The 27,979-nt window shown below is 40.3% G+C and overlaps 1 protein-coding gene and 1 pseudogene across 2 annotated transcripts in view; one reads left to right on the top strand and one right to left on the bottom strand.

The window, feature by feature from the left end:
* Positions 1 to 734: 734 nt before the first annotated feature.
* GABRA4 (gamma-aminobutyric acid type A receptor subunit alpha4) overlaps positions 735 to 27,979 on the bottom strand; it is a 68,247-nt gene continuing 41,002 nt past the window's right edge. For both annotated transcript variants that reach the window (XM_077301885.1, XM_077301887.1), the window contains 2 exons: positions 25,495 to 25,754; positions 735 to 5,289 (listed from right to left, as the gene is read on the bottom strand). In XM_077301885.1, the coding sequence (XP_077158000.1) occupies positions 4,756 to 5,289; positions 25,495 to 25,754 (794 nt within the window). In that variant the 3' untranslated portion in view covers positions 735 to 4,755. The remainder of the gene's footprint in view (positions 5,290 to 25,494; positions 25,755 to 27,979) is intronic.
* LOC143819667 (large ribosomal subunit protein eL43 pseudogene) lies at positions 8,767 to 9,227 on the top strand (annotated as a pseudogene).

A 27,979-nucleotide genomic window follows, 5' to 3' on the forward strand; every position in this document is an offset into this window, starting at 1 on the left:
TAGGCAACAATATGAGAAATGTGCTTAAGTATAAGTACAAAGTGGTTCATTTTTGAGCCAAAATTAAATCTTCCTGATTATAAAGATCTTGACTATACAGTGACATGACATCACTTCCAGAGGAAACCTGGAAGTGATTCCTATCATATCTAGGACTCACTGGAGACTCTATGTCAGGTACCTGATACATGTGGTTATAAAGACTGAAAGGGCCTAATAGTGATTAGCTTGTGGACTTCACTGGTGTGGGATGTGGTGGTGACCACTAGTTTAGTTGGAAATGAAAGTTCATGGAGGACGGTGCATAGCCCGCATTAATTACGGAGAATAAATTAAGACTCCATGTTCAGAAACATAAATAAATGATTTGCAAAACAGAACTCGTTTCATTGGGATTGAGACTCATCTGGCTTTAGACAGACAGAGGCCGGTCCTGAGTAAGAATTTTAAAAATAGTTTGATATTCACATATACAGCAGCCTTTATAGGTGTGCTTCAGGAGCATATGGGGTATCTTTCTCAGCCATATCAAGGCCATGTAAAAGGGATTTTTAAAAAGGTTTTTACCCTCCTCCCCCAAAAAGGATTAAAAAGAAATAATACAAAAAGTTACTCATTGAATCAATGAAAACCTATTAACAATGTTATGAGATAGAATTTGAAAATCCAAGAAAATGTAAGAAAGAAATTATGTTTTACAAAAGTTCTGGAATGTATTGTAACCCCCCCCCCCCCCCCCTTAAAAATCCTGTGCTTGGGACTCAGCCACATAATGGGGAACTGGCATTTACAAGAACCAGTATTATGTATGTTCTTTGATTTATGCAAACCACAGTGGCCATAGGTATGACCCCCCTCCACCTTCACAAAACATACCTGTTCTTGTACAGTGCTTACTGATGCCCCTTACCATGACATTTGAAAGGCTTTTGAGAACCAAGAGCCTTGTATTGCATGATTTATAGGGTTATTGTTTTGTTTTAAATGAAGATTTGAACAAAATCTTGGCCAAACCTAGTGATTTCTAGTGTCTGTTTCACAGAATTGCTTCTCCTCCCGAGGTCTGATGTATCTGAGAATTCACAATTTTTTTTCCAAAAAAGAACTATATGGTTCTCTCATTACCTGCTTCCAGTGAAATGAGAATACAATTTGACTTCAAAATACACATTCTAATAAGCTTTACTGGCTCACTTTGAAAACTTTGCTGTGGAAGAATATAAAAAGATAACATGCCTAAAATGAAAATCAAATTACATATTACAAAGCAAGCTAACAGTGTGGATTCAGTAACAGAAACAAACAGGCTCAGCGGCCATTGCTTAGACAAAAAATTGCATTTCTCATTGCATACCCAGAGAATTCCTAGTTGAAATTGTGGTATGACAGGTGAATTCAGGCCAGGTTAGATTCTGGAGACTTTTGGTGGGGGGCCTGAAATTGGGGTCACTGTGGGTGGGCAGGTAGTTGTGAGTTCCTGCATTGTGCAGAAGGTTGGACTAGATGCCCCTGCAGGCTCCCTTCTAACTCTATGATTCTTCTCTTAGATTTGGAACTTCATTCAAATACCACTATATAAATGGCAAACAGCAGTATTACGTCTTGCCTTGTAACAGCATTACTTTTTCCTGTGATAGAAGTGCGCAGGTGTTGCAATGCAAGTGCCAAAGCTTATGCAATATTGTGACAAATAAATATATATTTTGTTATAAGGTGTTGGTTTGCTGGAAAAGTTTGTCTTAAAGACTGCCTGTTGCATTTTCTTGAATAGAGGATTTGAATGTGGATACCTGGATTCTGAAATGCCAGGTGGCCCATGTGTTTTCCCTAAGCATGCAGAAAAGCTCAGTGCAACTACTTCAGGCAGGGATGCACTGGCCATTATAGCCACTACTTATGGCCTCCCCAACACCATAAGGCTGGTCTCGAATAGAGGCAGGAGGGGTCCACTCAGCCCACCAGCACCTTACATAGCTAAGTGGAGGTGGTACTAAGCCATTGAGTAAGCAGGCTGGTTTTCCTCTTCTTCCTCCTTTGAATGACTGGAACTGGGACTCTTTTCCATGGTCAATTTTCCCTCCCAGCCTGCCCCTGTATCATTCTCCGGCCAACTGTGTGGTGGATTAAGGGGGGGGCAGAACAGAATGCAATATGGAGCTTCTTTAGCCATGCCTTCTTCAGTATTAAGAAAGTGACCACTGGACAGAAGAGATGACAGAATGAAATGATATAGGCCAACTAAACAAAGGAGAAGAGGTACATAGGAGATTAGAACATCAGATGAGGAAAACTATAGATTAATATTGAGGGTAATTTTGACCAGCTTCCCCCCCCCCACAAACACACACACAATTTAATAAGTAACTAGTGAGAACTGAATGCTAACAAGATAGATTCAACCATTTTCATAATTTTGACTGCCATTTTTCAATTAGTGATTGTTACAGAAATAGCTGCTGATCTCAACCAATTTTCTCTAAGAATGGGCACAAACTGGGAAAATGCAGTTTAATTCAGGTCATAGTTCGGGGCGTGCCTGGATTGTAATGAACTTTCAGGAGCCAAATGAACAGGTTTGGTTTGTGAAGTTTATGACCCACTAGAAGCACCAAATTCATAGGGGATTTTTGGCTTACTCGCTTCTACATGCTTGAGTTTGTGAGCTGGTTCATGCCTATCCCTAGTTCCCTCTGAGGTAGGCTTGTGCAGCTTGTGAGCCACCAAGCTGAACATGAGCCATGCACACCAGAGGCCTGAAAATTAGGCTGATGATCTGGAATATACACTGCCCCTCTCTGGGAATCTCTAAAAACTCCATGGCTTTCCCAAGAAGCCACAGGTTGAATATTAAATTGGTGAGTTGTTTCCTTACCATGACTTGTCAGCTGATAACTAAGCCCCACTTGTCCAGCACCGTGGGCCATTTGCCTTTCAGATGAACAGGGTTGATAATATTACAGGTGCTAGCAAATGGTAACCTACTGCAGCTGGGTTTTTAACTTGATCAAGCAGAAATATAGTGCAAATTGGCAAAACTGGTTTCCAGTTTTTCCGCCAGTGCTAACCCAAAGAAAATTGTATATTGTTTAGGAGACAACAACAATCTCAAACCATCTCCTGAGTCACCCCATGATTAACTAGGTTACATGTAGTTTAACAGCGACAAACATACAAACAGTAATGAGATAATACCCAATGAGAAGTGACCAGTGAAAAATTAAGTACAAGGAGTGGAAGGAATCAAAGACAGATCAAAACAAAATGCAGCAATAAGAGGAGAACATTTTATGCTTCAAACGAAACTTGGTGCAGCTGATTACAGAGATGTAAATTAGAACAACACGGGAAATACTAATGCAAAAGAGTAAATTCCTTGAGCGGTAGTACTATGCAAAATAAATTTGCCAAGGATTACCATCTAAATATCTTAAATCACTCCAATATAACCTCAACACAATGTTGCAACAAAAATGCCATGATTTCACTTTTCTAGATTTGCTTCGATGTAGCTGACCGAAGCCACATTCTAAGCACTTATGAGCCAGTGCTGCAAGTCTTATGATTTGGTTGAACCACTTGAACCACTTAAAACAGTGGAATTCAAACAAATAGATCCATTTCATATGTTGTCACAGTGGTGCGGGAGCCATAGCTCTACAGCCTAATTCCATGGTCATTTGGACAACATTTGTGCGAGACCCATGTAGTTCCTCCATACACACATCGCCAGAGTATTGGGGTAAGAAACTTGAGAAGTGTGCTAACATGGCCATGATAAGCTATGAATTGGTCCTAAATCACTGAGCAGAGCCCCCTTCATCTGGAACCAGGGCTGAGCTCTGGTTCAGTATTCACGTAAATGAATGTAAAATAGTCATTTCACACAAAAACATGCATGGAAAAACAGTGAAGGGAAAAAATTCCCTTCCCCTGCGAATGCTTCAAAACAATAGTTCAAGGGAAGTGATCTTGGATCCAGGAGGATATAAAGACCACAAAAAAAAATTGTTTATGGAGTACATACACCAAATGCAGTGTAATGTTACCGCCAGGTTGGTTTCAAGAAGAGGGAGAGCCAGTTTTTACTAAACAAGGGGACACTTTCCAGCTTAAGTATTTTGAAAGTCACATGGATTCCACGGAAAGCGCTTACATTTGCCTGGGGCATATCCCCGCTTTGCTAGAAAAAAGAACTTTCCCAATACTTCTTAAGATCTACCATCAGACCCACAATAACCTGCATATTTGACATATAAAACTGCTCGGTAAAAAGAAATGTCTTTCTCCCCATTACCAGTTATCATGAGTTTTATCATGGACAGACTTTACTGGCTAAATAATGTCTAAGTAATTTTTGCCCAGACTCAAATCAGAGCATACAGTGCTGTAGCCAGGCAGAACACGGAAATACAGATTTCTACCAGACCATACCTCTTCCATATCTGCATTCACTGCAACTGGTCTCCCCCTTATCCTTGTCCTCCCTAATGCCACCCCCCCTAGATTTTGCCTGAATGGAGTGCAATTGGGGGAATGCCCGGAAGACAGTGTTCATACCCCACTCACCCCCCTCTTTGCTGAGTTAATTTACCGAATAACATCTGCCCTTTACCATGGGAAAACGAGCACAGAGGTTTTTTTTAAAAAATATCATTAACAGTTTCTTTTTTAAAAAATAGTTTTAAAAGAAGAAACTCTGCATCCAAAGGTGTTTAGAAGAAATTTCAGAAAAAAACCTACTACATAGCAGCAAGACTACATTAGGCTTTCTGATTTTTCCATGGTGTCCTTGGATAGATACACCACCCAGTAGACCATGTTGAAAGCTCCAAAAGTGACAGGAAACAAAATGCGTGCATATTTGTCTATCTTACTGGTGCCAGAACTTGCGGGTGGAGGAGCTGGAGGAGGGTTGAGGGCTGACGGCTTTGCAGATGATCCCAAAGTATTTGCTGTTGTCTGAATCTGCTCCAGTCTAGATCCAAGCAAATGGTGGATGGCTGGAGAGCCAGCCGTGGCTTGCTGAGGAATGTATCCAGTTAGAACTGGGGTTGAAGGAGGGGCAGACGGTGTTGCTCTCGCAGAAGCCAGTGTTTCTGAAATGCTAATGCGGCTGAAAGGGTTTGGACTTGATGCTGAAGGAGATCGGGGCATAACCTCCGAAGGCCCCTGAGTTACTGTAGGAAGCGGCACTGAACTGTTTCCTGTGTCAATTTGCTTCGTGTTCTCAGTTTCTGGCTGCACTGTGGTATTAGTTCTTTTCCTCACGTTTGAATTTGAGTCCGTACTCTGGAGGGGTAAAGAGATAAAAGTTGTGAAGAGCAACGGATGAATTCTGGCCCTGTAACTTTGAACAAAGTGTTAATGCAGAATGTTCTCGAGTGTGAAACAATCAGCACCACCCTACAGTTTAGAAGTACAGTTAAGGACTTAACAGTGTAAGGATCAACACTAACAGCATGATCCCGAAACCATCCTGGAACTGTTTGGGATGGCTACTAAGCCTTTAGCTTGGTGCAATTCATTCTCCCCCCAGGTCACCAGGCTATTCTTTCACCCCAAGGTATGTGTGTATATGGGGGAGTACTGTCTGGTTGTATGGGGAGTATGGGTTTTTTGCCACTGGATATTTGATTAGTTTGGGGGTTTAATAGGTTTTTAATGGGGTTTAATGCAGAATAACTATTTGTAACCCGCAATGAGCTGTTTGAGGGAGTGGTAGGACAGAAATTGGTTGTATCACAGCTTCACAGCCATGGTACAGCTCAAGATACCAATTAAATCTAGAGCCAATCACAGAGCTCTTCAGTAGTCTGTAAACCCCAGCCACAACACTCATTTCTCCAGTGCTAGGGCATATTTCTCTTCTCTCATGTTGTACATACTTACAACACACAAACGAGGACATGGACTATGGAAATTCTAGAAAAAGCACTTTTTACACACAGGAAGGCATTTTGCTGTACCAGCCAAGATTGAGAACAAATATGCAGTAAGTTAGAAAATAATTGTCATCTTCCTAAGGCTAGATTCATAAGCTCCTTACCTCCAAATTTTAGTTATTGTGTGATAATTTTGCCAACCATTGAAATGGTTAGGCTTGGTAAATAGTGGACTTCCTTCTGAGTTACTACTTCAGACTGCAGAAGAGAAAGGAAAACCATATATCTCAGCCATATAAGGAGATCCCTGCTTTAAGGGGGAATTGGATTCATTCGACAAATAATGATGGTTTACATCCAAAATCCTGTGAAAGGAAGTTACTCTTCCCAACTTCCCCTTCCCCCAGCAACCCATGCTCTTTTCAACAGAAAATATCCTTAGGATGGCAACCCAAGTATGGCCTATGCAGGAAATGTTTCCATAATGTGTCCAGTGTAAATGACATGCATTGAATTTTAAACTTGGATATAAATCCTGACCAATCTTGTGTCCCCCCCCCCCCATAACTGTTTATGCACAACCTCACTCTGGTACTGGGGAATGCTCATCCCAGTGTGAAACAGTACAGAATAACTGACCTTAATATTCTCCACTACCATGGCTAAATGGCTCAAATTTGAATGTCACTGATCAGTTTTCAAGTAGGAAAGAACCCTTAATTGAATGAAAATGAGTGAATAACTCATCTGAGCATTTCTTCTGCCTGGCGAAATGAATTGAGACCTAAGAAATTTGAGGGAGGGGATGTTTTTTTTAATTTCAGAAAACAGTGAAATAGTATGGAGGTGATAAAAAGGAGGATTATATAATTGTTTATATCAAGGATAATTATGTATTACAGATTGTATAAAACAGAAAAGATTTCTCCCCAACATCCCCTTTATTATAATTTTTTAAAGAAAGTATCGATAAAATACAATGGTCCTTGTTGGGGTACTTTAATATTCAACATTTTGAATTGCAAATGTCATAGCTGATGTATTTTGCAATGATATTATTAGTTTCATCACCATCACTATATTTGATATTACATATTTTGCCATTGCTACATACTCGCTATATCTTTTAACATGTCAAAGTAGAAAGGAATGTTTATTATGTATCTCATAACAAGAAAATGATGTTTCTGCACAAAATCTACTTCCTTAAACATTTATATTCAAAACTTATATTATAATATATGTATACACAATTTTTAAACTGCTTCTTATTCTAAATTTGTCTTCTGGTTGCCTAATAAACATTCCATTTCTCCTCAAATTTCATAATTCCTCTGTTGTCAAATAGGTTGTTATTTTTGCCAGTACAGCATAATTGGCTCAATAAATTCCGGTGAGTCAATCATTTCTCAAAAGTCCATCTCTGATTCTATGAGTCCTTTCTTGTGTTATGATTGTTTTAATTGATTCTTTAATCCATAAATAATTGTGGAAGCCTTCATCTAGGTCTGCTAATTCAAGTTTTACTATTCTTTGTCTTGGCTTTTTAATCCAAACATTAATCCAAACAAAGTCTGCCACTGGGTAACATAAATTTATATTGGGAATTGTTAACCCTCCTTTTTTTCCCCTCTTGTAATATTTTAAAGCTTATGCTTTGTTTCTTGCAATTGTTTTTTAAAATATTACAATTTTCCCCAGTCACATTTATTCCCAGATATTTAATGGGATTGGAGGCTAATTTTACTTATTTATGATTTTACTCTTTTAATTACATATGTATGGATTTCCTACAAGTTATTAGCCACCTCAATACTTTTGTAAGAGAGAGGTAGCCTATGAATCCAATAAATAAATAAACAAACACAAACAGAAATAAAAATGAAATCTTCCTTGTCATGTTGCATTAAGAATCTGTTATAGTTTTTTGTCTTTTTTTCTGTTGATTTTGTATCTTGAGAACAATTCAAATTCTTCAGTATGTTTCTGTATGATTTTGGAGGAATACAAGACTGTTAGAGCTGTCTGTATAGCTTTCTGTTTTAAATTCAACATCATTTACTTTTATTCCTTTCATCATTCTGTCTTGTCTGATCTTTGTTGCTAAAGTCTCTATTGCTAGGATAAATAGTAGAGGTGACAAGGGACATACATCCCTGGCATGTTCTTTTTTCAATTTATGGCTTCTGTTAATTTCCCATTTATTAAAATCTCTGCTTGTTGTTTCAAGTATAGGCCTTACATCCAGTTCCAGAATTCATGGCCACAACCCATGTATTTGGTAGAAAAGGCAATGTTAAATTATCAAAAACTTTCTCTACATCCAGAAATTAAAAAAATGTTGATCTTTCTTTTTTGTTCACAAACTAGATTCCATCTATTATGAATCATATATTATCTTTCATATTCCTCGGTGGTACGAAGCCTATTTGATCAATGTGTATTAAATTTAGTATACATATTCTTAGTTTTTCTGCCATTTCATAGATTTTATAATCTGTTTAATATTTAATTTTTTCTTCTGCTTTCTCAGTCCAACTACCAGTCAGTCAGTCAGTCAGTCAGTCAGTCAGTCAAATTATTAGTCATTCAGACCAGGTTATATATAAACAGAATCATGAGAGACCAAAAACAGTATGGTCATTAAATATAGTACAATTTAAAACATATCCTAATTTTAAAAAAATAACCTTAAAATTATATTACTATGGAGTATCAGATTTTTATGGCATCAGCACAGAACTTAGCCAGCTGAATTGTCACTTGGGGGGGTCTCATCACTTAATAGTCTCTGTGTTGTAATGTTTTGGAAACTTTTTGAATAGTGGTTCATTCCAGTTGTCACGCATGTCCTTCTCTTTTTGTGGCCTACAGCAGTAGCAAGATGGCCAAGCATGCCAAGAAAGTTGGCATTGTGGGTATGGTACCCGAAATGGAGTTTCCCTGAGGAAGATGGTAAAGAAGATTGAAATTAACAAGCTTACCAAGTATACCTGCTCCTTCTGTGGCAAGACCAAAATGAAGAGGAAGGTTTTGGGGATCTGGCATTGTGGCTTTTATATGAAAACAGTGGCTGGTGGTGACTGGACAGAGAACACTATATCAGCAGTGATAGTGAAATCTGCTATCTGAAGACTGAAGGAGCTGAAAGAAACCTCTTTTTCTCCTAATGTCATCTTATTTTCCACCTCTAGTTTCTCAATCTATTATGTCCTTTTGTCAATTAAAAATGCTTGTGAATCTGGATTTAAAAATGTCACGAATGTCTGCATAAACAGGGCAGTGGAACAGTATATACTCTCTTGTTTCAGTTTGGCCAATCCCAAAATAACAATGTTTCAGTGAGAGGTGCATGTTTTTATAGCAACCCTCTACTAGAGCTGAACACAAGACTGAGCATCTTACAAGGGTAAATGCTCTTCATGCTGTTTGTAGTAAATAGTAATTATTCTAAACAAGTGTTATAAAACATATCACCAACAGAGCTGTTTACTTATCCTCTATGAAGATTTAAAATTAACGAAAAAAGGTGAAATAGTGAGGAAGAGTGGAAGGAGGAGGGGGAAGGGCATAAAAACGGAAACAAAGGGAAGAGGAGAAATAAGGATAATAAAAACAAAAAAATAAATAAGCGAAATTCAAAACCTGGCATGTTTGCTTATGTATATTTTTTAAAAGTAGGTTAACATGGCTAACATTAAATAATATTAGAAACATTTATATTGGGGAGAAAGGAAAGGAGAAAAAAGTATAAAAATACAAAAGATAAACACATATTTATTTGATATATTGGCTCTTATAAATCTATATTAGTGTCTTATAATTTACTTAAGAGAAGCAAAGGTAAAAAAATTAAAAGATTTTTTTTGTTTCCTGATGTATTGATTTATTTGAAGTTTTCAGGAAAAGAGAGGGGAAAGAAACATTGCAAAAAATAGTACATTTTCTTCTTTTTGTTCTGTGTTGTATCAAAGAATGTTCATATAGCTTCCTGAAACCCTGGGGTTGCTTGATGGCCCTGGAAGGATTTCCTGAATGGGTGAGAGTTAATTATTGGTTTACATATATTTTTTAATTTGTTATATATTTATCAAATGATATGACCATATATGGTCATTTCAGCCCTCCTACCAAAATGCCCACCTGGAGGGGCTGGGAAAGGGAGGGGGCCCAGGTGGTCATGTACACAGATATGTTTCCCAAACGTATCCTGCATATTAGCACCACTTCTGGTGTTTCTTGAAGCCTGAAGAGTGTTTCAGGGGTTTCTGAACAGTAAAAAGTTGAGAAAAGCTGGCTTAGGTAAATAATTGCTCAGGAAGAGAAAACACGTCTTGTCTTTCCACTGAGCAGTCCTTCAGTGAACGTGTCTATTTATATGTTGTTTTCTCTTTATATTCTCTTTATTGCATCATACTGTTGCCAAGACACTGGACCTTTTTTCATTGAGAGAAAAAAAGAAGATAAGAGAAAAGAGAAATAGCTGTTTGTATAGTTCATGGAGAGGATAACCCACAATTATAAAGTTCATCCAGGAAAGAAAGTGAAAGAGGAAAAAAAGGGCTTGATATACTTGATTTGGTTAAATTAATATTTCCACTCCACTTTGCAGGGGGAATTTAGCCATTAGTCCTTACACAGTTCCCATAAATCTTTTTAAAAATATCTGCAATTTAAGTCATAAACAGAAGACTAAATTCTCCCTTTTCCTGATGTCTTATGTCCAAAAGCCATACATTTTCAAGATGTATCCTCTTACCACTGCAATCGGGCACTGCTGGCAAGCTGCTTATCTCCTGTGTTGGAGCTGTTTTTTGGTAAAATAAATGCCTTTTTTATAGATTGATAGAGGGGGAAAAAAAGAAACCAGAACTGAGAAGGTTGGCTTTGAAAGCAGAAGACACCTTCACTGCCCTAAGGATGAGATAGAAGACTTGTCAAGTGAAAATACTGGAAAAAGAAAAATCTGACTTGATGGCTTGAATATAACTCTTCTTTATTGCTGGTGTATGTTTAAGTCTCTGGTCTATTTACTATCACAGTAAACTAATTAAAGATGATTCTGTGTTGCTATTATTCATAAATACAAACAAAAAGTCAAAATGGGGTCCAGCTATATATATATCTATATCTGTTTTAGAAGTTTTTTCCTCAGTGGCTACCTACAACCAAAAACAGTACAATTACTCATTACTGATGTCCTAAAAAAATAATATGCATATGAACTTTTTTTTCCCCAGTACCTTCACTGCCCTTGCTGGAATCAGAAATTGGTAGAGCTAGATATATCAGTTACGCACATCCCCCCTAGTACATCTGTCAGTTGAGTCTCCCTCCTGGGGAGGTGTAAGAATAGAGTAATAAATACTTCCCTTTCCTGGCATGTTACATCCAACAACAAGATAAGTCTCAAAGCCTTTGAAAAGTGCTGCCTTGAAGTTGCCATTTCTCTGGAAGTCATGACCTTGCACTAGCCAAGATAACAATCTAATAGTACCCCACAAACAAATACAATCAACCTATTGCAGTAAATGTTAGTTAACAATATTATGCACATGTTCTACAATGCTTTTGGTTAGCATTTCCACTTCTATTTCTTGTGAGCAAATATTATTGCTTGGGGAAAAGAGATGAGGGCAAAGTTAAGGTCCTGCATTCCATATCTGTTTGGATGCCTCGAGAGCAGGCTTTCTCAGTTTCATGAAACCCTGGAGTTTCTTGACAGCCCTGGAAGGGTTTCCTGAATGAGTGAGAGTTAATTAATTTTAATATATATTTTAATTGGTTAAACATTTATCAGGTGGTATGACCATATATGGTCATATTAACCTGCCCCACCCTCCCAAAACGGCCAATGATGGGCCTGGAGGGGTTGGGAAGGGGAGGGGCCCTGGGTGGGCCTGTACACAGCTCTGCTTCCAACCATATTCGGCATGATCACTCCACTTCTGGGGTTTCTCGGAGCCTGAAGAACATTTCAGGGGTTACTCAACTGTAAAAAAAGTTGAGAAAGACTTTTCTAGGGTAGGAAAAAATTCCTTTTCTATTCACTTGTGTATGTGCCGTAGGATGGGGTACAGCAAATATTGGAAATTTTTTATCTTACCAGTAATATGGACAGAAAGGATCACAGAGAATTCAAACTGTGACCAGATGAATGAACAGAGCAGAGGGGAGATTGAATTAGAGGTCTATGCTTCTCTTTCAGTCAATCAGACTAGGGGCCTTATAGAGGATCAAACCAATAACAATTATACAGAATGAATTGCAAAGGATAAATTCCTACAAGGGATGGAAATCTGATGCAGCTGAACCCATAGGAGTACTAGAAGGCTGCAATGAATGGGAATGCTTTCTATGGCATTTCCCCCCAAAGACTAGGTTGGATTGAGCCATCTATTCCATTCAATCTTGTTCAATTCTAGTCCTTATTACAGTTCCTGTCCTAAATAGCTTATGTCAATACAAGTCACTTAATGTCCAGCACATAATGTTTAGGTTATCAAAAGGTACTCCCTTTCCTTTTTTTGCCATCCAAAAAGTTGATTGGATCCAACATATTTAACTTCCAGAAATTTATTTTACCATCATAACTGAAATGAGCTATTTTGCTTTGTATATGATGGGGGGTTGCCTAATTGTTAGGGATATCCAAGGACTAATGGTTTTAATTAACTACATATTACTACCAATTTGCCAATCTGGTATGGGTGGTAATTTAGCAGTTAGGGAAATATCTGGATAACAAATTTGTCATTGACCCATTTAAATCTGCTTTTAGGTCTGGCTTTAGGACTGGGACAACTTTGGTGGCCTTGCATTTGAAGAAGTGAATGGTGACTCATGAAACCTTTTACCCTGCTCCAACAAATTGTGGTAGTCTTTAAGGTGCTACTTGACTCTTTTCTACTGTTACAGACAAACAGAGCTACCCATCTTAGTGGCCTTGGTAGATCATATCCATTTTCAGATAGAAAAGGCAAATGTCTTCTGATCCTACTGGCTACTTCTAATATGGTCAATAGCCAGCTAGTATGAGATACTTCTGTGGTGGTCTGAATTTTTTTTTAAGCGATTGAACACAAAAGGTGATAGAATAAAATGAGTAACTGACCACATAGGATCTGGTATGGGTAGTATCTTAAGGGTCCATTGTTTCTCTGATGTCTGTCTGTGTGTCTGTGTGTCTGTGTGTCTGTGTGTCTGTGTGTCTGTGCGTCTATCTATCTATCTATCTATCTATCTATCTATCTATCTATCTATCTATCTATCTATCTATCATCTATCTATCTGTCCATCTTGGAAGAAGCATGTAACTAGAAGAATCTAGAATAAGCAAATGCTCTTCTACAGCACAGGAGAAGGATGGTTATGATCGACAACTTTTTTGAAGAAAAGCTTGTCTGTGATTACTGACTTTCTCACTGAGGGCCCTCCAAAATGCAATGTGACAAGTATTGTCTTTGGAGGGAGAGGAAGAAGCTACTGTTTAGCTCATGAGTGAGTCTGAAGAAAAGGGTTTGCATTTGCACAGAATAAGTGATTTTTGCTTTAGCATATTTCTTCATTTGACTCTCTACCTTTCAGTGATTGCTAATTGCCATTTTCTGTCCTCACTGGAGATGTCGCAGCATTAACAAACGAAAGGTTGGATTCATTGTGCAAGAGAAGCAAAGGAATGATATGGATGGCAGGCAGCTGATGAGTCAATTTGATATAAAAGCCTGACTCACATTCCAACATGCTCATCCCTGTCAGACACAGGCATGCCATTTATTTATCTCCATACGGGGGTTGCTTCTGACCTATGCATAGGCAAGTGCATTTTAGCATCCTAAACACATTACAATGTGTGATGCATTAATTGTATGCGCATTTGGAGTGCAATCACATGCACAGAGCAGCAGACACGGGATGTCTACAAATGGATTAGGAAACTTAAACAGTTGTGAAACTCTAAAGGACAATATGGAAGCTAATGGTTCTTTGCTGCCAGAACCTCTGGGTCAGTAAAAAAGAACAAGAGTCCAGTAGCGTCTTAAAGAATAACAAAATTTGTGGCAGGGTACCAGTTCTCATGAGTCATTGCTTGTTTTATTTCCAAATACCTTTGGAATTACTCTTCTTGTGGGTTATAGATCTTTTAGAACCATAGAGTTAGAAGGGACCTCCAGGGTCATCTAGTCCGATCCCCTTCAGAATGCAGGAAGAAGAAGAGTTGGTTTTTATATGATGCTTTTATCTACCAGAAGGAGTCTCAATGTAACTTACAGTTGCCTTCTGTTTCCTCTCCCTACAACAGACACCCTGTGAGATAGATGAGACTAAGAGAGCCCTGATATTACTGCTTAGTCAGAACACCTTCCAACAGGTCTGTGATGAGCCCAAGGTCACTCAGCTGGCTGCATATGGAGAAGTGGGGAATCAAACATGGCTTGCCAGATTAGAAGCCGCCACTCTTAACTGCTACACCAAGCTGGCTCTCTTTTATATACTAATTTAAGAGTTTGCAGATGAAGTATGGGTTCATCCATTTAATGAAACTACATCTATGCATAGAGCTGAATAAAAATATTTAGGCTGACAATACCTCCATTTCAAGAGGACTTCAGTCAAGAACAAATGACTGGGATAACATCCCAACGTTAATTTGTGTTAGAGAGTGGAACTGCTTGATGGAGCTACCTTGCTGAAGCTCAGTAGATGTGGGCCAGCAGAATTTCCTTTATTCCTGCTTGATTTCTATTGATTTGAAGATAAGATAGTCCAATCAAGGCAATCAGACCACTTATGAAACTCTAAAACTTAAAATAAATGAATCTCATGTTTTTCCTACTTTAAAGAAGGGGCCTGGGGGACAGCTGTCAAAACTCATGATTCATACCCACTGATGTCACAGCAGTCTTAACAAATGATAAATCCTGTTTAGAGAAGAAAGTAGGTACCACTTCTCCATACCATCTCACAATGGCTTACTTTTACCTGTGCTGTCTGGGTTCCTTGAACATCTCTCTCTTTAATACTGTTTCCTAACTGATTTATGCCTGTCAGCTTCTGCTCCATCATATTATATATCAATTGTATGCCTTTCCTTTAAGATTTATTAAATCCCGTTTGTCATCTCACCCTTCCATTGTGTAGTTCAAGACTTTATATATGATTCTCCCTCCTCGGTTTAATCGTCACAGCCCTTTGAAATGGGCTAAGCTGGGAGAGACAGACCACCTGGATCAAGGTCATTTCAGTGACCTTAAACTGGAGTCTTGGTTGAGTGGGAATTTGAATCCAAGGCCCCCAATCACATTCTGACCCTTGAATATTTTTTGCTTCTTAGTACCATGAAGGCACTAATATATGATACAGGTTGTATATAAGTACACATGATCTTCTTAAACCTGAAGACACAAGGGTAGTATCTAGTGTATCATGCACAAAGACACAGATACATGCTCTGGTAGCATGTATGAACTAATGTTGGATTGAAACGATGGCCGATAACCCAGAATAATAATTACCACCTAGGAACCCTCAAGTGGAAATTTAAATCTTCATGCACAGAGAAAGTCAACAGCAGTTTTAGCACCAAAAGCTTCACAGAGAGGCAAAACAGTTTTTAAAAATGCCACTCAGTCTTAACATGGAAACAAATGTAAAAATTCAGGGAATGAAATACAGCTGGTAGCTATTAAAAGGTATTCCCATTATCTTTATGGCCACTCAGGATGTACTATATGAACAGAGCAAGCTGAGCTATCAAGATACGAGTAGAAGAGAATCATGAGGGGAGGGGAAGCTTGTTTTCTAGTACATGTGCCTAAAGATAAGTATTGTTTGTTTACAGGTGTGGTAATTATGGCATTTTTTATTAACAGAGTGCATTTTAATATGCTATCATGCTGAGACTGATATGAAATGCACAGAAATGACAATGTGCTTTGACTGAAATGGAATCCCAAATATCTGATTCTATCACAGACAGCCTAATTTTTTTGGGGGGGGGGGATGTTCTCTGCTATGGCAGTCCACTGACATTTTGCCCGTCTGCCCTGCATTTCGGGTAGAGAGCAAATGATATTGTGAAGCACAGCTGACTTCTGAAATCCTTTCCGAAAAGAACTGAGTCCTCCCATGTTCCAAATGACAGCTGCAGTGCTCTGAATATTGTTAAGGCATCCTTAGAAAAGATGGGCTTTGGATGCCCAGAAATTACCAGGGTTTGACTTTTTGTTTTGTCGCTCTTTTCATAAGCACAGTTGCAGAAATGTTATGAGTCTTTCGGGAGCACAAAGGTGGGATAACCAGGCAATCGTCCTTGCAGGCATGTAGAAATATTGTAATTAATGCCACGGCGGTCTCTTTTCCAACTGGAAGCACATGAAATTGACCGTGTGCCGCGCAAGGGAGTTTGCCGTTGGCATAATTTGCTGCAAATCTGTCTAATCTATTGTTAAACATTATGGCAGTTCTATTTAGTAGGATTATGTGGTTTTCCGTATGGTGCAAAAATTTGCTTGATGAGATCGGGGAGGGGGAAGGCATTACTGATCTTTCACAAAAAAAAAAAAAAACCTCATAGATCATTCACTGTTTCTATCCTACCCCCGTCTAAATTCCCTGTTGCTATTGTTTGCTACCACACAAAAGTGCTGCTGCTAAAGCGTGAGTCAATCTGAGCTATTCAATTTTTAACAAGGTTTGCCCGATAGAAGCAGCTGTTCAGCTGCAGTGCAAATTTTGGAGAGAGAGAGAGAGAAAAAAAAAAATCCTCTGAGCTTCCATAATCCTCCACTTGCACCAGAAAAGAAAGTATTAGATTGTTTTGCATGTATTACCAGCTTATGACAAGCAAGTCAGTTTTGCCCTCCAGGGAAGTCTGATTGCATATTTAGCATGGACTGGACCGAAAGCAAAAAGTTTGAGATTCGCAGCAACTGTTTTGCTGGCGTATTAATCAGCATCCCTGAAATGACAAATGTGAGTCATATAATTATGCAACAAAGGGAACAGGCAAAAGGCATACAATATGCTTTATTTATATACAGATAGAAGATAGAGATATCTCGGGCGTTATTAGGAGGCTTATATATGCAGCCCAGCTTAGGGCTGATCCTGCGTAGAGCAGGGGGTTGGACTAGATGGCCTGTTTGGCCCCTTCCAACTCTATGATCCTATGATTCTATGATTCTATGTGCAGGACAAATGGATGTAGCTCAGTCAGGTAGGGAGATGCATTTCTCAAAGTGCCTGTGTGTTAGAAAATAAAATACTTTGCAAGTGAAAAGCCAGAATATCATGGAGAAAGCTAGTCTCTCAAACCCAGCCCCTTATGAGCTAGTTTGCAAACAGCAGTCTGATATTTTTTTTCCATAGGGGATAAAGGAAGCAAGCATTTTTTTGTTTTATGCTTATCTCCCCCTGTTCTCCAAGAAGCTCAGAGTTCGCCATTCCTCCCAGGAGATCTCCAGCCATCACCAGGAGTTTAGCTATTTTTAAAAGACAGTAGAGGGCCATTCCTTGTCAACTTGAATGTGGGCAACTGGAATTTCTCTTTCCCCTCCCCCCCCCACTCCTCAGGTTGTCAATCAACGCAAGCCACCAATCCCTTCACAGCGGTTATTTTGGGGACTCAAACTTCTGTCCCCTCGGTGTCCCAAAAGTAATTTAAAAAAAAAAACTTCCACATTGCTATGGGAAAACACCACAACAGTAAAACATTTTTAATTAAAAAAAAATCCACTTCCGCATAGCTATGGGATCACACAACAACAATAAAACATTTCCTTTGATCCCTTTTTGGGATACTTTGTAGAATGGTCTCTCTTTATGTTCAGGTAGATTTGCGATAAGGTGGCCATTGTAGCTGGACGCCAATGATTGTTTGTTAACGATAACGATTTAAAACAAAGAGCATGGATGCCAAGCTAATAGGGAGCGGGCTGCTTGAACCCACACACCCTTCTTTCTCTGTTCATAACCCAGGAATGTGTTTTAGCTGCCCAATCCCAATATTACCATTCACAATGAAGAGAACATTTTATTTGTACTGAGGGCATGTCACTTTGTGGTCCCATAGCAACACAGACAGTGCCATTTGGGGGGGGGGGATTTCAATCCAGAAATGGAGAGGGGATGGCGGGTGCAAGAGCATGCACAATGCTACAATGTTGTGCATTTCTCCCTTCAAATGGGCTTGCCCCTCTTTGTACCCTGATTTGCCGCATGGCAAGAAAATGGAATCGTTTTTTGGCGCTTTCCCTCATCATGGAGCAAATCGGATGAAAACTTGTGCCAACTCCTCCACAGCCGCAGGTTACTGCTGATGTCATTTGAAAGGAGCACTTTAAACCCGTGAGCAATGAGAGGCTGTGGAGGGGTAAATTCCTCATGCGGAATCGGTCCCAATTTTGACTAGGAAAAACTTCAACACATTTTTGTTATTGCCTACAGAGATAACAAACTGGCAAATGTGACACATTTACTGGGAAGACAGGTGTGGCAAAGGCAGGTTTGGTGGGAACTTCTGGCTAGATGCTTAGAGTGATTTTGATGAAAATCATGATTCTCTTCTTCCCATTTCAATAAATTATTTTTTAAATGTAAAGTTTTGCTTTGTTTTTAAATAATGAAGTTTTATTGTGAATCAGGGTCACAGTGAAATGTTTCCTTTTCAGGTAATCTCCTATTGACCAGGGAAATACAGTTTAGAAAGTAGGTCAGCTTCAAGCAAACCTTCTTCTGCCATTCAGCATGTGCTTCAAATTAAATGAGATATTTTCCAAAATATGAATCCTTAGCTCACTTTTGTCTTTGATTATTTAGGCTAGCGTCTCCGAGCAGTAACAAGAGGCTAGCCTTTGAACTCTGTTCAAAATCTGGGAAAGAAGCTCATGATTTACCCAAGTCCAGAATTCCCCAGTTCTGCTCGGTACGATTCTGTTTCTGTCATAACTGTGCTCCAATATTCTCTCTTGCATTAGCAATGCGTTACTAGGTCATGGTGTACTTTACAAGCCTCTCTGGATTGTGACAGGAAGTGGAGCTTAAACCATTTCTTCTGTGACAGCCGGTCTATGCAATTTGCTAACCCACTCTGTATTATGGCCTGAGTGGGGCTTGACTTTTTTGCAGTCCCTCACAGCCAGAAAATAACAAGAAGGCCTATTGAGCCTCCAGAGAGCTACTAAGCATGCCCTAGCACACTTCGATGAGTTCAACTTGATGGGCCACAAATCACATAGGCCTGTCTTAAGAGCTGGAAAGATTGGCTGGAGCTTCCTGGTGCTTCTCTCCTTTCCCTCTTGCTGGGAAGATGAAATACTGAGGGAGGGATGGTTTTGTGTGCAGGTGAGTAAATAGGAGAGGGAAGGTATGTGAAACTGTGCAAAAGAAAAGACAGATTATTAACTCTCAGAGCTGGAAGGGACCATCAGAGTCTTAGGCTGTATAACAGAGGCATCACGTCAGATCTCAAGATGTCATAGCCCTGCTGTATACTGCCTTGGTCAGACCACACCTGGAGTACTATGTGCAGTTCTAGATGCCTCACTTAAAAAAAAAAGGATATGGACAAATTTGAGAGGATGCAGAGGAGAGCAATGAGGATGATCTGGGGCCTGGGGACCAAGCCCTATGAGGAAGGCTAAGGGACTAGGGAATGCTCAGCCTGGAGAAAAGGTGGATGAGAGGGGACATGACTGCTCTCTTTAAGGATCCAAAAGGCTGTCACTCGGAGGATGGAAGGGAAAAGTTCCTGCTGGCAGCAGAGGATAGGATCCGCAGTAATGGGTTTAAACTACATGTAGAATGTAGTTTAATCTATATATCAGGGGGAAATTTCACTATCAGAGTAGTTCAGCAGTAGAATTGGCTGCCTAAGGAGGTGGTGAATTTTCCTTCATTGGCAGTCTTCAGGCAGCAGCTGGACAGATATTTATCCTGGATGATTTAGGCTGATCCTGCATTGAGTAGGGCAGCGGTCCGCAAGCTTTCTGTGGCTGCAGACCGCTGTCATGGGGTATGGGGAGAGGGCGGCCCAGGGCCCCGCGCATGCATGGCAGCCCCAGCGCAAACATGCATGCGCTGACTTGCCGCACATGCATCTTCGCATCCGGTAGGGGCGCAGACTCACACATGCAGTGGCGCATTTGCGCCGCTGGCATGCCGGCAGCCTCTCCTCCCTCCTCCCTCTCCTCGCCCCTCCCCATAGGCTGCAAGCAAGTCGGCCACTGAAGTGGCCAATTAGCTTGCGGCCCAGCAAGCTTCTTGCTTCGGGAGGAGGGGAAGAGGGAGCCGCGGCCGCCGGCCGATTTGCTTGTGGCCTGGCGAGGTTCTCGCTGCGGGGGGGAGAGAGGGAGCCGTGGCCCGGCACTGAGGCCTTCACGGCATGGCACCAGGCTGCGGCCCGGGGGTTGGGGAGCATTGGAGTAGGGGATAGACTAGATGGCCTGTATGGCCTCTTCCATACAGAACCTCTACGCTTCTAAGTTTCTCACCCCCGGCCAATGTAGGATCTACAGCTAGAATATCCCTGAAAATTAGGTATCGAATTAATATTTTAAAACCTCCAATATAGCATGTTGTCAAAACACTGTTGTATATGTTCATATTGTAGAGTTTTAGTAGGTGTTGACATTTACTAGCAATGCTTAAGATTTTTTTTGAAAAAAATATCAGAAATGTCTTATATTTACTTAGAAAAACTGACAGTTCATAGAGCACCTTCAGTAAATGCCCAGACATTATCCTTATCTCCATCATTTAGCACAGTCAAAAACACACATTTCTCTCGTTTCCCAAACAGCAACTAATGGTGACATCCTATGCCGCTGAAGTCAGTGGACTTTAAGGAAAGCATCTCTCTGAATAAGACTGCAGTTCAAAAAAAGAAGAATCCTTAAGAATTGTCAGTAAATGTTAAAGTAGCATACAAATCTATCTTTTACTGAGTCAAATTATTGCTTCAGACAGCTTGGTGTAGTGGTTACGAGCAGCAGCCTCTAATCTGGAGAGCTGGGTTTGATTCCCCACTCCTCAACATTCAGTCAATCTGAGTGACCTTGGGCCAGTCACAGTCATGTTAGATCTGTTTTCCCTGAGCAGTTCTTTTGGAGCTCTCTCAGCTCCACCGACCTCATAGGGTGTCTGTTATGGGGAGAGAAAGGCAAGGCAAGTGGAATGCAGTTTTGAGAGCCCTTCAGGGGTATAGAAACAACTGACCTACTTCCTCTTCAGTATTATTGATTGTGAATGAAAGCAGCCCTGCAAAGTCTTGGACAGAGGTATTTTCTTTCCCAGTCTTGTTACCAAGAATACTTTTCACTGACACTGTGACACTGACATGACACTGGTAGTGCTGTAACACTTTGTAATTGCATTTGTTCTTTGTGCAGGCCCTTTCTTCTGTGAATCCATTCTACCCGCATCTGTGATTTCTATGTATTGCAATAGATACACATACACTTAAGGTTTTCCAGCTGGTGTGATAAATTGGAACCTTTAAAGGCCCAGTTAGGTTCTGAGCCATCATGGGCTGAGGCAGAAGCCTAAGAATTAATCCCATTTTCCCCAAAAGGGTTAATGCAACGTTAGTAGCACTTTGGTGAAACATCATCTTAAATTAAATGAATCTTACATCAAGTTAGGATTATAGTTGTCTGGAACCATTCCTAGAGAAAACTACAATAAAAATGCATACTCATTTGTTTGTTTGTTTTTAATGGAAAACACCAACAAAGAAGTGGTAAGAGCTGCCGGGTGTCGTTGAATAATCACAGCAATTAACTGACTAAACCTTCTTCAAGTAACACACGAAATTTATTCGTTCAGCCAAATCTGGTTATAACTTTTCCCAATTCAAACAATACTAACATGCCTTATAAACCTGTATCATCCAAAATACTGATGATCTTGAGCCTGTTTACATTGTCCGAGTCCAGTTAGAACCTCAGAGACCAACAAGATTTGTAGGGTATAAACTTAAGAGAGTCAATGGTCCCTTTATCAGATTCCTTTTTAAAGCTCATATCCTGAAAACCTTGTTGGTTTCTGAGATGCTAGATCCTTGTTGTTCTATTTATTTATTGTATTTATATACCGCCCTCCCCTGACCAACACAGCTACTCCCTGAAACTATCATTTTTTGAAGTCCCAACTTAGAGTTACTATAACAGGAAAAGCACCACATGATTCCTTTTTATAACAGGGTACATTCCATATTCCCAAATGTCAGGTTTCTTTGCAAAAAAGAGGTAGCTTTTCTTAAACGTTTTTCTCTCACACTGATAACAAACTGTTCTCTTTGTTCAGAAACTGCCCATTCCAGGAATTACTTTACCAGGGCTGTTTTCAAGATCAAACTGGAGCAGAGGTTAATGTGTGTTCATAACTCGACTAAAATCAACAGATTCCTCTCCTTCTAGGCCAGACAAGAAGGTGGTCGTAGCTTGCCCTTTCCAGTAAGAGCTGCACAAAACCCAGCATACAGATTTGTAAATGCCTCACCCAACCACTTGCTTACCAGACATATAAGGTCAAAATGCCATCGACTTTCTAGCTTGATGGATAGGAGGAGTAATATATGGAACATGGGCTGAGGGAGAAGCCTAAGAATTAATCTCGTTTTCCCAAAAGGATTAATGTATCATGACAACTTTAGCATTTACAGGGCTTCCCACTGTAGCCTTAGATACTAGAATCCATAATACATAAATTGGCTATCAACATACAGTACATTCTAAATGCTGAACTGATAACTGAACATAGGATTTTTAAAAATTTGGGTTGGATCCAGCCAGCCTGATCGTTTGCCAAACTTTCTTCTTACTACAACCCCAATTCCATATGGCTTTTGTCCATGCAGGTCTCATGATCTTTATAATAGCCACTTTGGGAGGTCAAGGGAGACCCCTCCTCTTGATTTCATGAACAGAAAAACTGGTTGGATTCAACTCTTTGTTTATAGCACCTGAGGCTAAAGCTCAAATTGAACCATGCAATTCAATTATCTTATTTTGGCAGGCATACACCTGCAAAATTATCAGTGGATGGCTGTAGCTACTTTTCACTGCACAGATATTGGCTGGTGGGATACCTCTTCTCTGTACTCGGAATGGCTTCTGCTGCTGATTTCTGCACATCAAGCTGCTGCTAGAGGCACAGGAGCAAACTGGGCCTTTTTCTGATCAGCTGAAAGTGACAAAGCCCCTCCAAGTCCCTTGGCCAACAAAGCCAAGGGATCAAGGATTGCAATCCTGTTTCTACTCCAATTAGTCTCTGATGTCAGAAAATATCACATGGCTGCCTGAATTCTACGTGAACTTGATATAGTTTGATCACAGCCTGTTCACACACTGCATTTGCCAGATGGTCTTCCACTCAAATCCTAAAATTTGCCCTGCCTCGGACTGCATCACTCAAGTGCTAATAAATATGCCCCAGATCAAATTAATTCCTATTTCTGAGCTGCAAAGCAGCCCCCTTTAGGCTAAACGTACTCAAAAGGAACAGTAGGGTTTCTTTCCATGTCTGACCTTAAGAAAGAGAGGACGATCTTAAAGTTGCATACAAGTTACTTAAAAAAAAACGTTTTGAAGAGCATTCTTTTCAAGGGGCGGGGCTGACTTATATAAAGGGTGATCTTCCTTTTGAGTAAACATGGTTTACTGAGTTTTTCCAAGTGTGAAAAATCATGCAAATCAAATCCTTTAGTTATTTAGCAACACTTCACCAGCAGCAAAATATGCCCACACCAATGGCAGATTTCGACTGCACGATTCCACTTGGATGATGTAGTTTTATTTCTGGGTCAGCCTCAATGAGCTCAGGGGTCTTCATCCAAAAGACTGTCTCATTTGGAGGCCTTCTCCAATCACAATTTAAAGAAGGGCAATTTTCTTTAGAGAAATTGAACTACATTAAAATTAAAAGGAAGCTATGCACATCTTCCTATTCTGGACTTTTTTCTGTTTGCATCAATAAAACCTTATGAAAATAAGCAGACCCCATTGAACCTATCTGCTTTAAACTCCCTATCCCCCTTTAGCTCCTCTCTTTCAGCAGCTCCTAACCTTGTCACATCAACTTATTCTTTCTTCAGTTTCATTTGCTAAGGTGATTATCCTGTCAGCTTTGTCCAATCCCTTCATCTCCACCACAGAGATTCCCTCTTCTTCAATCTATCTTCAACAAAGTCGTCTCCTTTGGCTGCTACCCTGCTGTGTTTAGACATGCCACTGTTTCTCCCACTCCCCAAAAGCCCTCCATTGGCTCATCTCCTTCTTCAACTACCAAAGGAGTCCCTCCCATCTTTGGCTCCAAGCCATTTAGTCCCACTGTGAACAATCTCTTTTTCACAACAAAAATAGAGTTCAATAGCACCTTTAAGACCAACAAAGATTTATTCAAGGCATGAGCTTTTGAGGGTTTGCATTCTTCCTCAGACTATCATGCACTCGAAAGCTCACATCTTGAGTAAATCTTTGTTGGTCTTAAAGGTGCTATTGGACTCTATTTTTGTTGTGCTACTTCAGACCAACATGGCTACCCACTTGAATCTCTTTTTCAGTTCGTCTCTTGACCTTCCACAATGCAACTTCCACTTTCTCCATTCCACTTAAGCTGCCCATACCAACACTGCTGCCCTATCCATAGTCTATGTATTGTCCTCATATTCTGCTTCCTTCAATATAAGTAAGTCATTCTTCCTATTTGAATCCTTTCACGTCTTAAGTTTTCATTACACTGTCCTCATAAGGCCTGCTCCTTACCTGACTTATTTCTTGTTCACTGTTTCCAACTTTTTCCTTTTTCTGATTGACTTCTCCCAAGGACCTGCACCTGGCCCTCTTCCATAACTTCTCTCCACATGGAGTGACATTGTCAAATCCCATGGCTTTAGGTACCACCACCTGCTGGTGATTTCCAGCTCTATTTCTCCCCAAACAGCTTCTCTGAATCCGATTACACATCTCTAATTGCCTGTTATGTTTCCACTAGGATATCTTAATGCTGGCTTAATCTCTGTATGCCCAAGACTGGCCATCTTATTCAAGCCTCCCTCTCTTTGTACACTCTTCACATTCATTGACAAAGCCACCATGTCATCACCATGGATTTATCCTTGACTCTTATTTTGTTTTCATATGCTCATCTGCCACAACATCTCCCATTTACAGTGTTGGAAAAATATCGCCCTTTCCCTGTAGTGATTCAGCAAAAACTCTAGTTGATGCTCTGTACATCTCTTATTTTAACCCCTTCCTCTTTGGTCTTCCACAAATGGACTTCGACACTCCCCCTGTCAATTACTCTGCTGCCAAAATATGTCATTTGTCTCCTATCCTCACCACATGATGCCTCTTCTGATACTTCTCCACTGGGTTGTTAACTGCTCAACCCCACTTCTCCTGACCTTCAAAGCTATCCGTGGCCTTGCTCTCCTCCCAAAGCTTTCTGTGGCCTTGCTCCCCTCCCTTTACTTCTCTGTCTTTGAAGGGAAACATTAGCTGGCACAAAAACACCCCATTCAGTTATGACCAACATTCAACACTCTGTTCCCATAAACAGTTTTTTACCATGGTGCTAGTAAGATTTAATGTGTATTAAGTCTAAATACCGTGGGTGCCTCTTCTGCAAAATTTTCCCTCTGCATGAAAGTTGCTGGAAATTCAGGGATGGATTTCACGGCCTTCCTTTTGGCTTTTTCCGTTTGAATGTTAGTGAAATAGTTGACAGCCGCAAACTCAATCAGGGCAGAGAACACAAATGCAAAACACACCGCGATGAACCAATCCATGGCAGTGGCGTAGGAAACTTTGGGTAAGGAATGGCGTGCACTGATGCTTAGAGTTGTCATGGTCAAAACTGTGGTTATTCCTTTAAAAAAAAGGAAACAAAGCAAAATTGGTTGCTGTATTTATACAGTTCATAAGACATTATATTTTTAAACTCTACCATGCATTAGGTATCACAGAGTATCTAAAAAGGTCCAAAAGAAAGAAGCAGTATAAAAGTGTGTCAATTTATACTCCATATGTACTGCTATAGTCCTTGCTCTGAAATGGATCAATACAGATGGCCCTGCCACATTTTATTTGACGGCCTCTTTACAAGGCCACTGTGCTCATTTAGACCCAATTTGGAATAAAACCCACTGTATTTCCAAGCTATCAGTGTCTTAAAGAACCCCAAAACTCTTATTTACCAGCCCAATAAGTAGATTGTGTCCATATACAGCAATCATTCACTATGTTTAATTCATTCTTCCAGGAACTATCTAAAATCTGTGAAATCACACAGGAATTAACCCATGGGGGGAGGGGCATCATTCATGATAAACAATCATTCCCTTTGTATTTCAGCATTAAACTGGAGTTATTGCATCTGCTCAGGCAAATCTGACTCTTTTTTGTTTGCAGTGGCTCCCAAATACATCTGGCTATTGCTGTTGTTTTAGAATTCTAACTTTGTTATAATTTATCTCATCTTCAACACCAGATTAGCAAATGCCTTTTCCTACCTAATGGTGTTGTTCAGGCCTTACAATTGCAAAACTAAAAAGGTTAGATGGAAGCAGAACTCCAAACGACAGCAATTCCCTTGCAGATTTGGTTTACAGCTTTCCCCCTCCCCATTCCCCCACCGACAACAGTAAGGAAAAATGAGCTCCGTTTTGATTTTAAAATAATATGAGAGACTCCTCATTTCAATAAACCAGAAGAGGAGACAGCAATAGTTGAGGTAATATAACAAATATGGTGTTTCTCCCAACTGTTCTGTGATATAAGTCTAATGACATGGAGCCATCTACTTAAGGAGTCCAGACTAAGGCTGTAGGCTGAATTAATACAAAGTACAATCGACTCAGGGCAAGTCTCACTATGCTCTTGAATTCCGCACAGACAGACACACAAGGATCCAGCAAGGGAAGGCTGCACACAGATCAGGTGCAAGTGCACAACCAAAATCACATCAATAGAGCGCTGCCCATCTGGACATGAGGCTTCCCATGTAGGTACCCAGCCATATTCCCGGTATTTGAAACAATGATCCAAATACTTGCAGGAGGTTATCCTACTTAGATGTAAATGGCTGAAGTGAGTTGAGATTCTTGCCTGAATATGGTGGATGGTAAGAGGAAAATGGCAGCCTTGTCACTGGGCTGAGGTTTTGGCTCAATGGCACAGCATCTGCCTTGCATCCAGAAGATCCCAGGTTCAGTACCCAGCATATCCAGCTCAAAAGTTCAAGCAATAATCTGAGACCCTGGAGTGCAGCTCCCAGTAAGAGCACACAAATTCTGATCTCGGTGGGCCACAGTCCTCCCTCAAAATCCATATTTTCCAGGGGAACTGTAGTCTGGAGATGGGCTGTAATTCCTGGGGTTCCCCAAGTCCCATCTGGAGGCCGGCATCCCTAGTTAGAGGGCATTCCACAAATTTCTTTCTTACTAACCTTCTCAAGTCTCCATCCCTTCCTCGAAAAGCCTATTAGTTTCCCAACTTCTCATAGGAAATAAAAATGGCAACCCTGATCAAGCATATATATTTTGACTGAACTCGGCCCATGTAAGTCCTTCAGATGGGGGTGCACCAAATGGGATCACCACATTTGGCTTGGGAAATCCCCAGATATTTCATGATGCTGTCTGAGAAAGGTGTCCTTTGGGGAAGGGGGGGACTCAGCATGGATGCAATGTGACTCAAGGACTTCTGTTTCTCCTACACTCTATGGCAGGGGTAGTCAAACTGCCGCCCTCCAGATGTCCATGGACTACAATTCCCTGGAGCCCCTGCCAGCTAATGCTGGCAGGGGTTCCTGGGAATTGTAGTCCATGGGCATCTGGAGGGCTGCAATTTGACTACCCCTGCTCTATGGTATATCACCAAGTCTGCCCACCAAAGATGCCATTTTCTCCAGAGAAACTGTACTTTGGAGATCAGTCATAATGCCAGGAGAATCCAGGCCCCACCTTGAGATTGGCGACTCTAGCACCATCAGTATAATTGCTTTTTATAGAAATGTTTTCAGCCATATAAAAATGACCAGGTTTTCAGGAGCACTTAAAGAAAAACACAAAAGGCAGCTTCACATCTGCCCGA

Source organism: Paroedura picta, chromosome 10, assembly GCF_049243985.1.
Source record: "Paroedura picta isolate Pp20150507F chromosome 10, Ppicta_v3.0, whole genome shotgun sequence".
Taxonomy (NCBI): domain Eukaryota; kingdom Metazoa; phylum Chordata; class Lepidosauria; order Squamata; family Gekkonidae; genus Paroedura; species Paroedura picta.